The sequence below is a fragment of the Saimiri boliviensis genome, chromosome 2 (assembly GCF_048565385.1).
Source record: "Saimiri boliviensis isolate mSaiBol1 chromosome 2, mSaiBol1.pri, whole genome shotgun sequence".
Taxonomy (NCBI): domain Eukaryota; kingdom Metazoa; phylum Chordata; class Mammalia; order Primates; family Cebidae; genus Saimiri; species Saimiri boliviensis.
Genome location: NC_133450.1, coordinates 168,515,839 through 168,529,446, shown reverse-complemented (window position 1 = coordinate 168,529,446; position 13,608 = coordinate 168,515,839). Strand labels below are relative to the sequence as shown.

The window sequence follows — 13,608 nt, the reverse complement described above, 5'->3', positions numbered from 1 at the left end:
AGAATCCTTTTGCATCTTAAAAAGTATTTCATAAGATAGATTCCTAAAAGTGGAATTACCAGGACTGACAGTTTGAAAATTTGCAATATTTATAGATATTGCCACTTTTTTTTTCTCCAAAGATATAAAACAGTTTATATTCTTACCATTCATCTTTGAGAATCAGTTTTCCACAAGCTAGTATAATTTTTTTCAAGGTGAAAATAATTTTGATATCTTTTTTAAAAAGATAATATTTCACAGTATAGAAGACGTTTGGTTTGTGGACATTTGGGAATAGTCAAGAATCCAGGAATGGCAGGCTGCAGCACCCTGATCAGAGGGATGGGAGGAAATGACCACTGCTGTCAATTGCTCTATGTGCCCCCTGGGACTAGGGCAGAAGGTTGAAGATCACCTCCGTCTTTTTAGTGTGACCCTCTAGTCAGAAGAGTTGGAAAGAGAGGAACATCTAGATATTCCCGTAGAAGAAAAAAAAATGTCCTTCGAATGTGACCATTGTTGTACAAAGCTTTTGCCGTCCCAGGGGAATCCGTGCCTGCATTGTCGTTGTCAAACGTGTTCTCTGAAGAGGTAACGCAAAATACTAGAAGTGGCTTTGGCTGATGAGAGCAAGAGCAATTCTGGGTACTGCTGTCAGAGTTGTTTCTAATTGTCAAGTGTGTGGCAGACACATTTTTTAGTGTGTTTTATTAGGAAGTTTTGTTTATTTTGTTAGATGAGTATTATCAAAGTGTTATGGACATTGGAGAACTTGGGAACGTTTGCATGATGTGAAGCTAGAGTATTGATTGTAGGATGGTAATTATGAGACAAATCACATCTTTGGGACTTGTTTCAAAGGGGCATGATGTTGACCTCAAAACCACAGTCAAACACAATGGCATTTCATTGGTCACTGTAGGCAGCTGAAACCCATAATCTTTTTCTCCAGAAACTGACTTCCAACTGTTTATAAGAATTCATTTATCCCCTTGACTTTGGATAGAATATGTCTACATATTTTCCATCTTTGGGCCACTTATGTAAATTGGTTCCATTAGACCTAACGTTCACTAATGCGGGTTAATGAGAAATCAAATAAGCCCAAAAGAAATTGAATTCTTTTGTTGTATTCTCCTTTCTTTTACCCTCCCTCTGGCTTCCCTCCAGTGGGAAGCCTCCCTTTTTCCTTATAGTATGAAGGCAGATATTTGAGATTATTTTTACCTGAGTTTTGGCATGAGTGGCATGGTATTTTTTTGCATGAGTATAAATAATAATTTGAAAAATAAGACGATAATGCTCCATTTTAAAAAAGCACCCTGTATGTGCCATATACTGTCCTTGGTGCTTTTCTTAACATTATCTAGTCTAACCTCCTCTTTATAGACTAGAAACTGACTGGAGATATAAACAAGTGGTCAGGGTTCCCCGCCCAGCAAAGTAGGGTTAACTGATCATCTGCTTTTTCCTAAGCCACGACTCTTTCCACTGTAACCCACACTTTCTCCTATAGGTGAGTAGAGAAGGGCACAAAATGTGTCATATATGGATGAAGGAAATATTGAATTATTTCTATGTTAGTCATCTTGAAAATAGATGATACTGTGTTGTTATGTTTTTATAATGTCTTTGAACAATGGCACTTTAGGAAATCTGGAATACAGTAGGAAATTACTTTTTACTAATTATAAAAAATAGGCTGGGTATGGTGGCTGGTGCCTGTAATCACAGCTACTTGGGAGGCTGAGGTGGGAAGATCCCTTGAGCCCAGGAGGTGGAGTGTATTAGTCCGTTTTCATACTGCTATAAAGAATTGCCCAGGACTGGGTAATTTATAAAGGAAAGAGGTTTAATTGACTTATAGTTCTGCATGGCTGGGGAGACCTCAGGAAACTTATAATCATGCCAAAAGGCAAAGAGGAAGCAAAGCACCTTCTTTACAAGGTGGCTGGAGGAGAAGTGCATGTAGGAGGAACTGTCAGACACATAAAACCATCAGATCTTGTGAGAACTCACTCGTTATCACATGAACAGCATGGGAGAAATCACCCCGTGATCTAGTCGTCTCGCACCAGGTCCCACCCTTGACATGTGGGGATGGTGGGGATTACAATTCAAGGTGAGATTTGGGTGGGGACACAAAGCCTAACCATATCACAGAAGTTGCAATGAGCTGAGATCATGTCCCTGTGCTCCACCCTGGGTGACAGAGCAAGACCCTGTCTCTACAAATACAAATAAAATAAAGTAGCTTGTGACTGTAGCCTATTCTGAAATACAGGTTTATTTAGGTTTTCATATCTAAAGGCTGTGCTTAGCTAACATTATTTTAGTGCATCATGAAGATATTTACTCCTGTGGACTAAGGAATTTATAATTAAGAGATATTTCTGGTAGTTACCTACTTATAAGTGCCTAATGGCTAATTTTGAGAGCTAAAGAACTATGCAATGTAAATCAGCCACAGTGAAAGAACAAGACTTTTGTAAATTAAGCTGTATTTTATTCTTAGTGAGTTTGGCTGTCAACTGCAACCCAAACAGACTTTGTGTTCAAGGGAGCATGTCAAAACATTGTAGCTTTAGTGTGTGATTTGTTTTTCCTCTTGGTAATTTTCATTTACATCCTTGAGTGTCTGGTTGTCTATAGGAGTGAGTATACTTCATTAAACTTTTCATGGGTTTAACGTGGAACATACTAGTTCTTTTCTCTTGTGGCTGGCGGATTGCCCCAAATGGGTTTCAAATTGCCTTTACAAACAGATATTTAAGTGCAGTGAGTACCTAGCATGTGAAAGGGATTTAATATGAAGGGTGCTTATTTGCAAAATACAAAGTTCAAACTCTCTTGCCTTTTCTATCTGCCTTCTCGTCACATCCCTTTTGCTACTCTTAGATTTGCTCATCTTTCACTTAACCCTGGTCTGCCCACCTGTCTGCTCGGATTGCTGTAAGGACTGACTCACTGTTGCCTCCTGGTCAAGTGTAGACTCTAACATTCAAGGCCATTTATAATTGAGCCTCGACTTACCCTTCCAATCTCATTGCCCTCTGCTCCCTTGACTGGCTTTTTCTGAAGGTGCTCTGGGCTTTCCTTGCTTCTGTTACCAACACACTCCCTGCCACCACCCCCTCCACTACCCCCTCCCCTCCGATCCCCCTCTCACCATCACCACCATGGACTTCATCACCTCTGCATGTACCCCAGGTCAGCAGTCTATATTCCTGAGCAGACTTTCAGAGCTAATGATTCCTGATTCTCACGCTGTTACAGAATTACCTAGGAAGAGGATATTCAGGTGACTGTGTAAAAGTAAGTTACCGGTTGGTACCCCACTGAACACAGCTAGAAAATCAATGTGCACACTTTGAAGAGAGGTGTTCTGAAGGTGACTGTGGATGCTGCCGGAATGTGCAGGCTGTAACTCCTCAAGTTTGGCCTGTCCTGGGTCTGGCCCCATCTCTCTGTGCGCTGTTGAAGACCTTAGCTGCAGAGGTGCTCGTTTGTAAATTAAACATTTGGAATATGAGCATGGCAGGAACTTGAACCAATTTGTGAGAACCAGTGGGTTGTATGTGTGTAGGGTGGGGTGAGGTCTGTGTGTGTGCGTGCAAGAAAGCACTAGTCATCATCTAAGTCTATTTAGCAGTAATCCCAATAATACAGAAATACCCTGTTTTCAGTCACATTCCACAGAAAAATGCTTTCTGCTTTCTGAGCTTTTACCAAAGAGCAGTGGTGTGGATCAAGGGCAGTGATCTCGGTGCATGCAGCTGGCATTGATCCAGTGCTTACTCCGTATTGTGAGCACTACATGCAGCACCTCATTTGATTCTTCAGCTGTGAACTAGAGGTGGTATTAGTGGCCTGTCTCCTGGGCCGGAGTGCAGTGGCACGATCTTGGCTCACTGCAACTTCCGCCTCCTGGGTTCAAGGGATTCTCCTGCCTCAGCCTACTGGCACGTACCACCATGCCTGGCTAATTTTTGTGTTTTTAGTAGAGACAGGGTTTCACCATGTTGGCCAAGATGGTCTCAATCTCTTGACCTCGTGATCCTGCCTCAGCCTCCCAAAGAGCTGGGATTACAGGAGTGAGCCACTGTGCCTGGCCAGTTTTTTTTTTTTTTTTTTTTAAACCATGTTAAAGTTTTATGTTACTATTAATTTAAACAATAGGTGGTTTCCTATTTTAAGAAAGTGCTTTTGAATGTTCATTTCCTCTTGTGAGCTCAGTTTGGGTCTCTGACACCAAGTGACTGACTCTTTGCAGTTATGTTTAAATGGGGATGACTTCCCTGAACATTTCACAGATTCCAGGAAAATCTTGCTGACAAGTGAAAACTGGGGTCATCATTCCACTTTTATGGATGCACAAGGATGATCTAAGTTTTGGGGTCTCTCTTGGGTTCATTTATCTGCCAGTCTTTCCTGAACATCTTAGAGCAATCACTTTGGATGTGGGAATTTACTTAATGTAACTTTATTTGTTTTTAATAGAGGAAATGCATGCTGAAATCTGTTATGCCGAGTGTCTCCTACAGAAAGCAGCACTCACGTTTGTGCAGGTAATGAATATTTGGCTTAGAATTCATATTGGCTGGGAAGACTGCCAGCGCTGCATAGAAAAATGTGGCGCATTCTATGTCCAAGCTTCAATTCTTTTGACTTAGAATTGTAAAGAAAAATATTGTTATTCTGGTAAGCTTTGGCTTAAGAAAGATGCTAGAGAGTTTTGTTCCCTCTCTACTGCACTTAAGAATCTATTTCAAATCACTACACTGGGAATTATTGTCCTTTAAAGACTGTGTCTTTAAAGAAAGTTTAGTCTGAGTGTGGTGGCTCATGCCATTAATCCCAGCACTTTGGGAGGCTGAGGCAGGAGGATGACCTGAGGTCAGGAGTTTGAGACCAGCCTGGCCAACATAGTGAAACCCCATCTCTACTAAAAATTAAAAAAAAAATAAATGGTGGCCGGGCGCGGTGGCTCATGCCTGTAATCCCAGCACTTTGGGAGGCCGAGGTGGGTGGATCACGAGGTCAAGAGATCGAGACCATCCTGGTCAACATGGTGAAACCCCGTCTCTACTAAAAATACAAAAAATTAGCTGGGCGTGGTGGTGTGTGCCTGTAATCCCAGCTACTCAGGAGGCTGAGGCAGGAGAAATGCCTGAACCCAGGAGGCGGAGGTTGTGGTGAGCCGAGATCGCGCCATTGCACTCCAGCCTGGGTAACAAGAGCGAAACTCTGCCTCAAAAAATAAATAAATAAATAAATAAATAAATAAATAAATAAATAAATAAATGGGCGCGGTGGCTCATGCCTGTAATCCCAGCACTTTGGGAGGCCGAGGCGGGTGGATCACGAGGTCAAGAGATCGAGACCATCCTGGTCAACATGATGAAACCCCGTCTCTACTAAAACTACAAAAAATCAGCTGGGCATGGTGGCGCGTGCCTGTAATCCCAGCTACTCAGGAGGCTGAGGCAGGAGAATTGCCTGAACCCAGGAGGCGGAGGTTGCGGTGAGCCGAGATCGTGCCATTGCACTCCAGCCTGGGTAACAAGAGCGAAACTCCGTCTCAAAATAAGTAAGTAAGTACATAAATAAATAAAATTGGCCAGGCATGGTGGTGCATGCCTGTGATCCCCGCTACTCAGGAGGCTGAGGCAGGAAAATCACTTGAACCTGGGAGGCAGAGATTGCAGTGAGCCAAGATTGCACCACTGCCCTCCAGCTAGGGTGACAGAGCAAGACTCCGTCTCAAAAAGAAACTTTAAAGAAATTGCTTTGCAGCTGACACATCTAATTTCAAGATGCATCTGTGTGAAAATGGAGATTATTCCCCTTTGCACTTTCTGCTGGGAGTGGCCCGGGCAGAGGAACTGTCCCCTCTTACACCACATGCCTCAGTCAAGTTCAGTTGTGCATGCATAGAAAGTTAATGTATACTTCAAATTTCATTTTTCCCCTTCTTTCTATTTTCATTATCCTTTCTTTTATTTCCTTCTTTGGAAGAGTTGTTTTGAAACCCCGTCTCTACTAAAAATACAAAAAATTAGCTGGGCATGGTGGCGCGTGCCTATAATCCCAGCTACTCAGGAGGCTGAGGCAGGAGAATTGCCTGAGCCCAGGAGGCGGAGGTCGCGGTGAGCCGAGATCGCGCCATTGCACTCCAGCCTGGGTAACAAGAGCGAAACTCCGTCTCAAAAAAAAAAAAAAAAAAAAAAAAAAGTCACTAAACAATCCTTTTCTTATGAGACATTTTAATTGCATCTCTGGGAACTGGTACAGTCAGTACTTTGCCTATTTCTGTATCTTCCAATGCTTCCATAATTTTCACATTATGGCCTCATGGGTGATAGGGATGGCTACAGTGAGGGTGAAGTGGGGTGGAGAGTGTAAGAAATCAGAAAGAAATTCAACTGTAAAATGGAAAATCTTCCTCAATTACAATTGTCTTTTTTTTGAGATGGAACCTCACTCTGTCCCCTAGTCTGCAGTGCAGTGGTGCGATCTTGGCTCACTGCAACATCCGTCTACCAGGTTCAATCGATTCTTCTGTCTCAGCTCCCAAGTAGCTGGGATTACAGGTGTGTGCCACCATGCCTGGCTAATTTTTGTGTTTTCAGTAGAGACAGGGTTTCACCATATTAGTCAGGCTGTTCTCAAACTCCTGACCTCGGGTTCCACCTGCCTCAGCTTCCCAAAGTGCTGGGATTATAGGTGTGGGCCACCGTACCGGGCCACAGTTATTTGACAGTTGCTTCTTTTTTTTTTCCTGGAGGTTTACCTCTTAGGTTGGATTCTGGTTTAGTAAAACTGAATCAGTGTAGCCCATGACCCTGTTTTCTAAAGCCCACACATTGCAAAGGCTGGTTGATAGCAGCAGTCTTACTGCCTCGGTAAGCATCATAATGATAGTCATGGAGGCCCAAGTTTTTTTGTTTTCCAAACCGGGATTTGGCAATCCAATCTGGGATTTGAAGGCTTATTTTATATTTGGGGACTTGAAATTAAAGAGATATCCATGATTGTCCCTTCTTCCTCATGCCTCCCACCCAATCATTTTTATATTCATGCTGCTTTAGCCTTTTAAAGATTGTGCAGCTCCATCTCTTCCTATCATTGTTCTAGCAGAGGTGCTTATCCACTCTTCGCTTGACTGACAGCAACCTAGTGAATCTCTTTCTAATTTCTTTTGCCTTCAGCTCATTTCCTATTCTACAGTTGAGGGTTGAGCATCCTCTTAAAAAGGAAACTCTGACCTGGTCACTTCTCTGCTTCAGCATTCAGTAGCTCTGATTGACTATGGCAGTATCCCATATCAGAATATCACAAATGAGGGAGGTACTTTTTCAAACAAAACTGGTACCTCCTCTCCATATTCCCTACCCCCGTACCTTACAGGAGTCCTTGGATACCACCGAAGGGGTTGCATACTTGAGTAGCCTGGGTGGAGGTAGCTGTCTTAACTCCTTGGTTGTTCTCTTTGCAATAGATTCTTCAGCAGTGCGGAATTGCATATGCACACATGGCCAAACCCATCATGATCCTTAATAGCACCCTGTCTTTTCCACTTGAGTTTTACGTTGCTTACAAAGTTCATGTCTGCTTTGCCTTTTCACACCTGGCCAGTTTGTAATTATTTTTGTGTTTAAAACACCAATGCTTCCAGGAGACATTTCTAGCCCTCTCCATGCCACTACTTTGTGTTCTCATGATGTCCTGTGCATGGCCCCGCCCCTGTGCATGACCCAGCCCCTGTGCGTGACTCAGTCCCTGTGTGTGACCCCGCTCCTGTGCGTGACTCAGTCCCTCTGTGTGACCCCTCCCCTGTGCATGATGCCCTCCCTTAGCATATTGTATTACTTTCGTCTGTTTTTGCATTTGGGTGCCTGGTATAAAATAGGCATTAAGTTTACATTTGATGAATCCTGAAATATGGTTTTTTTTTGAGGCATATTTTAAGCTAATTTAAGAAATTCTTTTCTGGTTGGTATTGGATCTTATGTAATCATAAGATTCTTTCAATTAAGAAGATAAACATTGAATTTTATATCTATTGATTCTTATAATAATTGGAACATTGCATATTTAAGTAATTAATGAAGTTAGTCAACTAAATTCAGTTTTTCTTTTGCTACCGAAGGATGCTTAAGTACATGAGAAATACCTATCAGAGCATCTTTCTGATCTCAACAGACTAGAAAAACTTTCTCTCTGGAAATGCAAAACATAGGACTGTCTTCACTAGTACCATTTATTAGAGTAACTTCCTTCGAGTGGTTATTTGATGTAATTTATTGAGAGACTGTCTTAGAATCCTAGAATGCTGACCCTGAAAATGCCATTCATGGAGGACAGCTGCCTCGATTTTATGGTCGATGACCATCAGATAAAGAGAGCTGAAGTGATTTTGTTTTCCTAAAGCAAAATTGCATAGTAGTGACAGCCACTTCAGAAGCCAGACCAGTTATTTTGGGCCTGGAAATGTGTATGAGTAAAATTCACAACATTAAATAGACTCTGCTAAAGTACTGTGTGAAAGCAGAACCATTGTTCTATTTGCTGGGTATGATATACTGGAAGGGTTGGCTTTAGAGCAGATTTTTAAAGTCATCCATTCTGGATTCGATTAAACCCAGAAGAAAATTGCTCAGTAGATGTCAATGTTTATTAAAATAATTTGGATCACATATGGCCCCAGTTGGTGAGTATTACCTCCTTAGTAATATAAAATAATCAAAGGATTTTATGAATATTTTCTTTTCGTTGTCCTCTAACATGGAAGAAAAATTACCCCAAAACCTTTTAAATGTAAAGCAAGAGTATGTGTTAATTTCAAAATTATGTTATCAAAATACTTTTTTTCTAATCACACATGCAACTGTGGGGACAATTTAAAATATTTTGCTAAATCTAATTTTTTAACTGAATTATTTTTAGGATGAAAATATGATCAACTTCATCAAAGGTGGACTCAAAATTAGAACAAGTTACCAAATATATAAGTAAGTCAAAAAGTAAGATGTGGTTTTTAAATAATTTGGTGCTGTGTAATCCTTTGTTCTTCACAATTCTCATAAATTCAGTTTGACTAGGATTTTTTATTTGGTGTTGGTAAAAATGAACTTGATTTTTTGCTGAGTGTGTATTCAGTGTTACAGGACAACAGAATTTAAGTTTACAATTTTAAGAGCAAATTAGCTGAAAATAAAGCTACTGACATAATTTCTGATTAAATAATTTTAGTTTCTCTCTCTTTAGAACAATTTACAAATGTAAAATTACAGTAATATCTTTGATTCAGAGTTCAGAGCAGCACTTCCCAGTAGAACTTTCTGCAGTGGATGGAAATGCTTGACTGATATGGCCGTAGTGTTCTTCGTATCTTTATTAATTTTTTTTCTTTTTTCTTTTTGAGACGGAGTCTCAGCATTGTTGCCCAGGCTGGAATGCAATGGTGCAATCTCTGCTCACTGCAGCCTACGCCTCCTGGGTTTACACGATTCTCCTGCCTCAGCCTCCCGAGTACCTGAGATTACAAGTGCACACTATCACACCTGGCTAATTTTTTGTATTTTTAGTAGAGATGGGGTTTCACTATGTTGGCGAGACTGGTCTTGAACTCCTGACCTCATCATGATCCGCCTGCCTCAGCTTCCCAAAGTGCTGGGATTACAGGTGTGAATCATCTTGCCCGGTCCCTTACTGATTTTTATCTAGTTGTCTGTTATTTACTCAGAGTGTTCAAGTCTCCAAGTTTGAATCTGGAGTCATCCCTTTCTTCCTTTAGTTCTGTCAGTGTTTGCCTCATATATTTAGGAGCTGTGTCGTTAGGCTCATATCACATGTATTTATAATTGTTCTGTCTTCCTAATGAATTAACCTTTTTATCATCTTGAAATGTCTCTGTTTAACTCTGGTAATATGCCTTGTCTTGAAATCTATTTTGTCTGGTATTCATATAAGCCCTCATGCTTTTTATAATCAGTCTTTGTGTGGTGTGTGTTCTTTTACTTTAAACCGATCTTTGTTTTCATATTTAAAGTGTATTTTTAAATATGTAGATTGTATTTCCTGTAGATGCACGTAGTTGGACAATTGATATGTTTGCCCTTCTGACTACCATTGTGCTTTTTCTCTCTGCCTCATCTGTTGCCTCCCCCTTTTTTCCTGTCGTCTTTTGCTTTCATAACATTTGAGAACTGTTGTTCTCTTAGCTGTACTCTCTTAATTTTTTTGTGTTGCTCTAGTGTTTATAATATTCCTTTTAACTTATTACAGTCAACTTAGAGTTAATATTGTAGCACTGGACATAAATGATAAACACTTTGCAAAAGTATTGTTTCATTTACCACATTTTGTCCCTTATGCTATTTTTATGACGTATAGCACACTTACATACGTTAGAAACCCTACAATACAGTGTCAGACTTTTCCTTTAATCAGTTAGATGGTGTTGTCTTCTCTCTCTTTATTCATATTCTTACTATTTTTGGTATTCTTATTCAAAATGGTAAATATATTTCCTGTTTACTTTCAGACTGAAGAACTTCCTTCAGCTTTTCTTATACCGTGTCAGTTTTCAACAAATTCTGTTTCATTTATCTGAAAATATATTTACTTTTTGCTTTTTCTTTTCAAGCTTATTTTTGCTAACTGTAGTATTCTGAGTCAATGGGTTTTTTCCTTTCAGCCCTTTAAAACTGCCTTCCTATTGTATTAAGTCCTCTGTTATTCATGATTAGAAGTCAGTTTTCATTTGTATTATTGTTCTATAGATAATGTGTCTTTTCTCCTGGCTCTTTTGAAGACTGACTAGTTTACATCTTTGAGTGTCAGCAGTTTGTCTATTATGTGCCTAAGTGTGAATTTGAGAAATTTGTGGTCGTAATTTTTCAAACTTTTTTTCTGCCCCTTTCTTACTTTCTTCTCTCCTGAGACTTCCCCTTTCATTTATAAACTATGTAAAAATATATTTTAAATGTGTATTTTATATTTTTTCCAGAATTTATAACAGTTATTTATGGGAAAGTTAATCTGACATAAGCGCTACCCTGCTGTTACTGGTAGCAGAACCAAAATTTAGTATTTTAGGAGATACTTCCACTGAAAATCCTTTCACAAAATTGTGTTTCATTCAAAATCCTGGAAGGGAGTGGTAGATTTGGGGTACCTGACATGCTGTTTATAGATTTCTTTGTGAAATATTTTTAGAAGATATAAACAAATGTTAAATTCAATGTTAATTTCTGTTTTAGTCATCAAAACTTAAAAGTACGAAAGGAATTAAAACAGGCCTGTAGAGGCAAAGACATACAGGTATACCTCAGAGATAGTGTGGGTTCCAGACCACTACAATAAAGTGAATATTGCAGTAAAGTGAGTCACACAAAGTTTTTGGTTTCCTGATGCACATAAAAGTTACATTGCTACTGTACTGTATTCTATTAAGTCTGTCAATACCGTTATATTTAAAATATATACATACCTTAATTGAAAAATACTGTTTTGCTAAAAAAAAAAAAAAAAGTACTAACAATTATGTGAGTCTTCAGCAAGTCATAATCTTTTTGTTGGTAGAGGTCTTACTTCCTCGTTGGTGGCTGCTGACATTCAGGGTACTGGTTGCTGAAGGTTGGGGTGGCTATGGCCATTTTTTAAAAAAGGACAATGATGAAGTTTGCCATACCTATTGACTCTTCCTTTCGTAAAAGATTTTTCTGTAGCATGCAATACTGCTTGATGGCTTTTTACCACAAAGAGAATGTCTTTCAAAATTAGAGTCCATGCTCTTAAATCTTGCTGCTGCTTTATCAACTAAGTTTATCTAATATTCCAAATCCTTTGTTGTCATTTCAACAATGTTTATGGCGTCTTTACCGGGTGTAGATTTCATCTCAATAAACTACTTTTTTTCTTATCCATAAGAGGGAACTCCTCATCCATTAAAGTTTTGTCATGAGATTGCAGCAGTCCGTCACATCTTCAGGCTCCACTTCTAATTCTAGTTCTCTTGCTGTTTCTAACATCTCTAAAGTTACTTTCTCCACCAAAGTTGAACCTCTGAAAATGATCCGTGAGGGTTGAAATCAACTTCCAAACTCCTGTAAATGTGGACATTTTGATCTTCTTCCATGAATCCTGAATGTTCTCCATGACATCTAGAATGATGAATTGTTTCCAGAAGGTTTTCACTTTGTTTTCCCTGGATCCATCAGAGGAATCACCATGGCAGCAATAGCCTTATAAAATATACTAATTGAATAAGACATGGAAGTCAGAATTACTCCTTGATCCCTGGGCTACAGAATGGATGTTGTGTTAGCAAGTGTGAAAACAATGTAATCCTCTCATACATCTCCTTCAGAATCTTGGGTTACTAGACACATTGTTAGTGAGCAATAAGACTTTGAAATAAATCTTTTTTTTCTGAGCAGTGGATTTCAACAGTAGGCTTAAAGTATTTAGTAAACCATGCTGTAAACAGAGGTGCTATCATCAGGATTTGTTGTTTTAGTTATGGAACACAGGCAGAGTAGATTAAGGACCTTAGGATATTTGGAATGATAAATGAATATTGACTTCCATTTAGAGTCACCAGTTCCATTAGCCCCTCACAAGAGTCACCCTGACCTTTGATGTTTTGAAGCCAGGCTTTGACTTCTCCCTAGATACGAAAGTTCTTGATAGCATCTTCTTCCAGTAGAAGGCCATTTTGTCTGCATTGAAAATTTGTTGTTTAGTGCAGCCACCTTCATGAGTGATCTTAGCTAGATACTCTGGATGACTTGCTGCCACTTCAACATGAGCACTTGCTGCTTCACCTTGCACTTTTTTGTTGTTTTTGTTGCGGGGAGGGAGATTGACTCTTGCTCTGTCTCCAAGGCTGGAGTGCCGTGGCTCAATCTCGGCTCACCACAACCTCTGCCTCCCAGGTTCAAGCGATTCTCCTGCCTCAGCCTCCCAAGTAGCAGGGACTACAGGTATGCGCCACTATGCCCAGCTAATTTTTTGTATTTTTAGTAGAAATGGGGTTTCACCATGCTTGGTCCAAGCTGGTCTCCATCTCCTGACCTTGTGATCCACCTGCCTCAGCCTCCCAAAGTGCTAGGATTATAGGTGTGAGCCTCTGCGCAGTTTTATTTTATAGAGATGGTGTCTTTCCTTAAATTCATGCACCAACCTCTCTTCGCTGCCAACTTTTTTAATCTTCAGCCTCCTCACCTCTCTCAGCCTTTATAGAGTGGAAGAGTTAGGGCCTTGTTCTGGATTAGGCTTTGGCTTAATGGAGTGTCGTGGGTGGTTTCTTCTATCCAGACCACTCCAGCTCTCTCCGTATCAGCAGTAGGGCTGTTTTGTTTTCTTACCATTTGTGCCTTCGCCAAAATAGCACTTTTAATTTTTTTCAAGAACTTTTCTTTTGCACTTACAAGTTGACTGACTGTTTGAAACAAGAGGCCTAGCTTTCAGCCTGTCTTGGCTTTTGACATGCCTTCCTCACTAAGCTTAATTATTTCTAGTTTTTGATTTCAGGCGAGAGAGGTGCAACTCTTCCTTTCACTTGAACACTTAGAGGCCACAGTAGGGTTACCAGTTGGCCTAATTTCAATATTGTTT

The 13,608-nt window shown here is 40.0% G+C and overlaps 1 protein-coding gene across 1 annotated transcript in view; it reads left to right on the top strand.

Annotated features, from left to right (window-relative positions):
• TTC39B (tetratricopeptide repeat domain 39B) overlaps positions 1 to 13,608 on the top strand; it is a 149,792-nt gene that overhangs the window by 106,257 nt on the left and 29,927 nt on the right. The window contains 2 exon segments of the mRNA XM_003928147.3: positions 4,483 to 4,550; positions 8,932 to 8,996. Of these exon segments, the coding sequence (XP_003928196.2) occupies positions 4,483 to 4,550; positions 8,932 to 8,996 (133 nt within the window).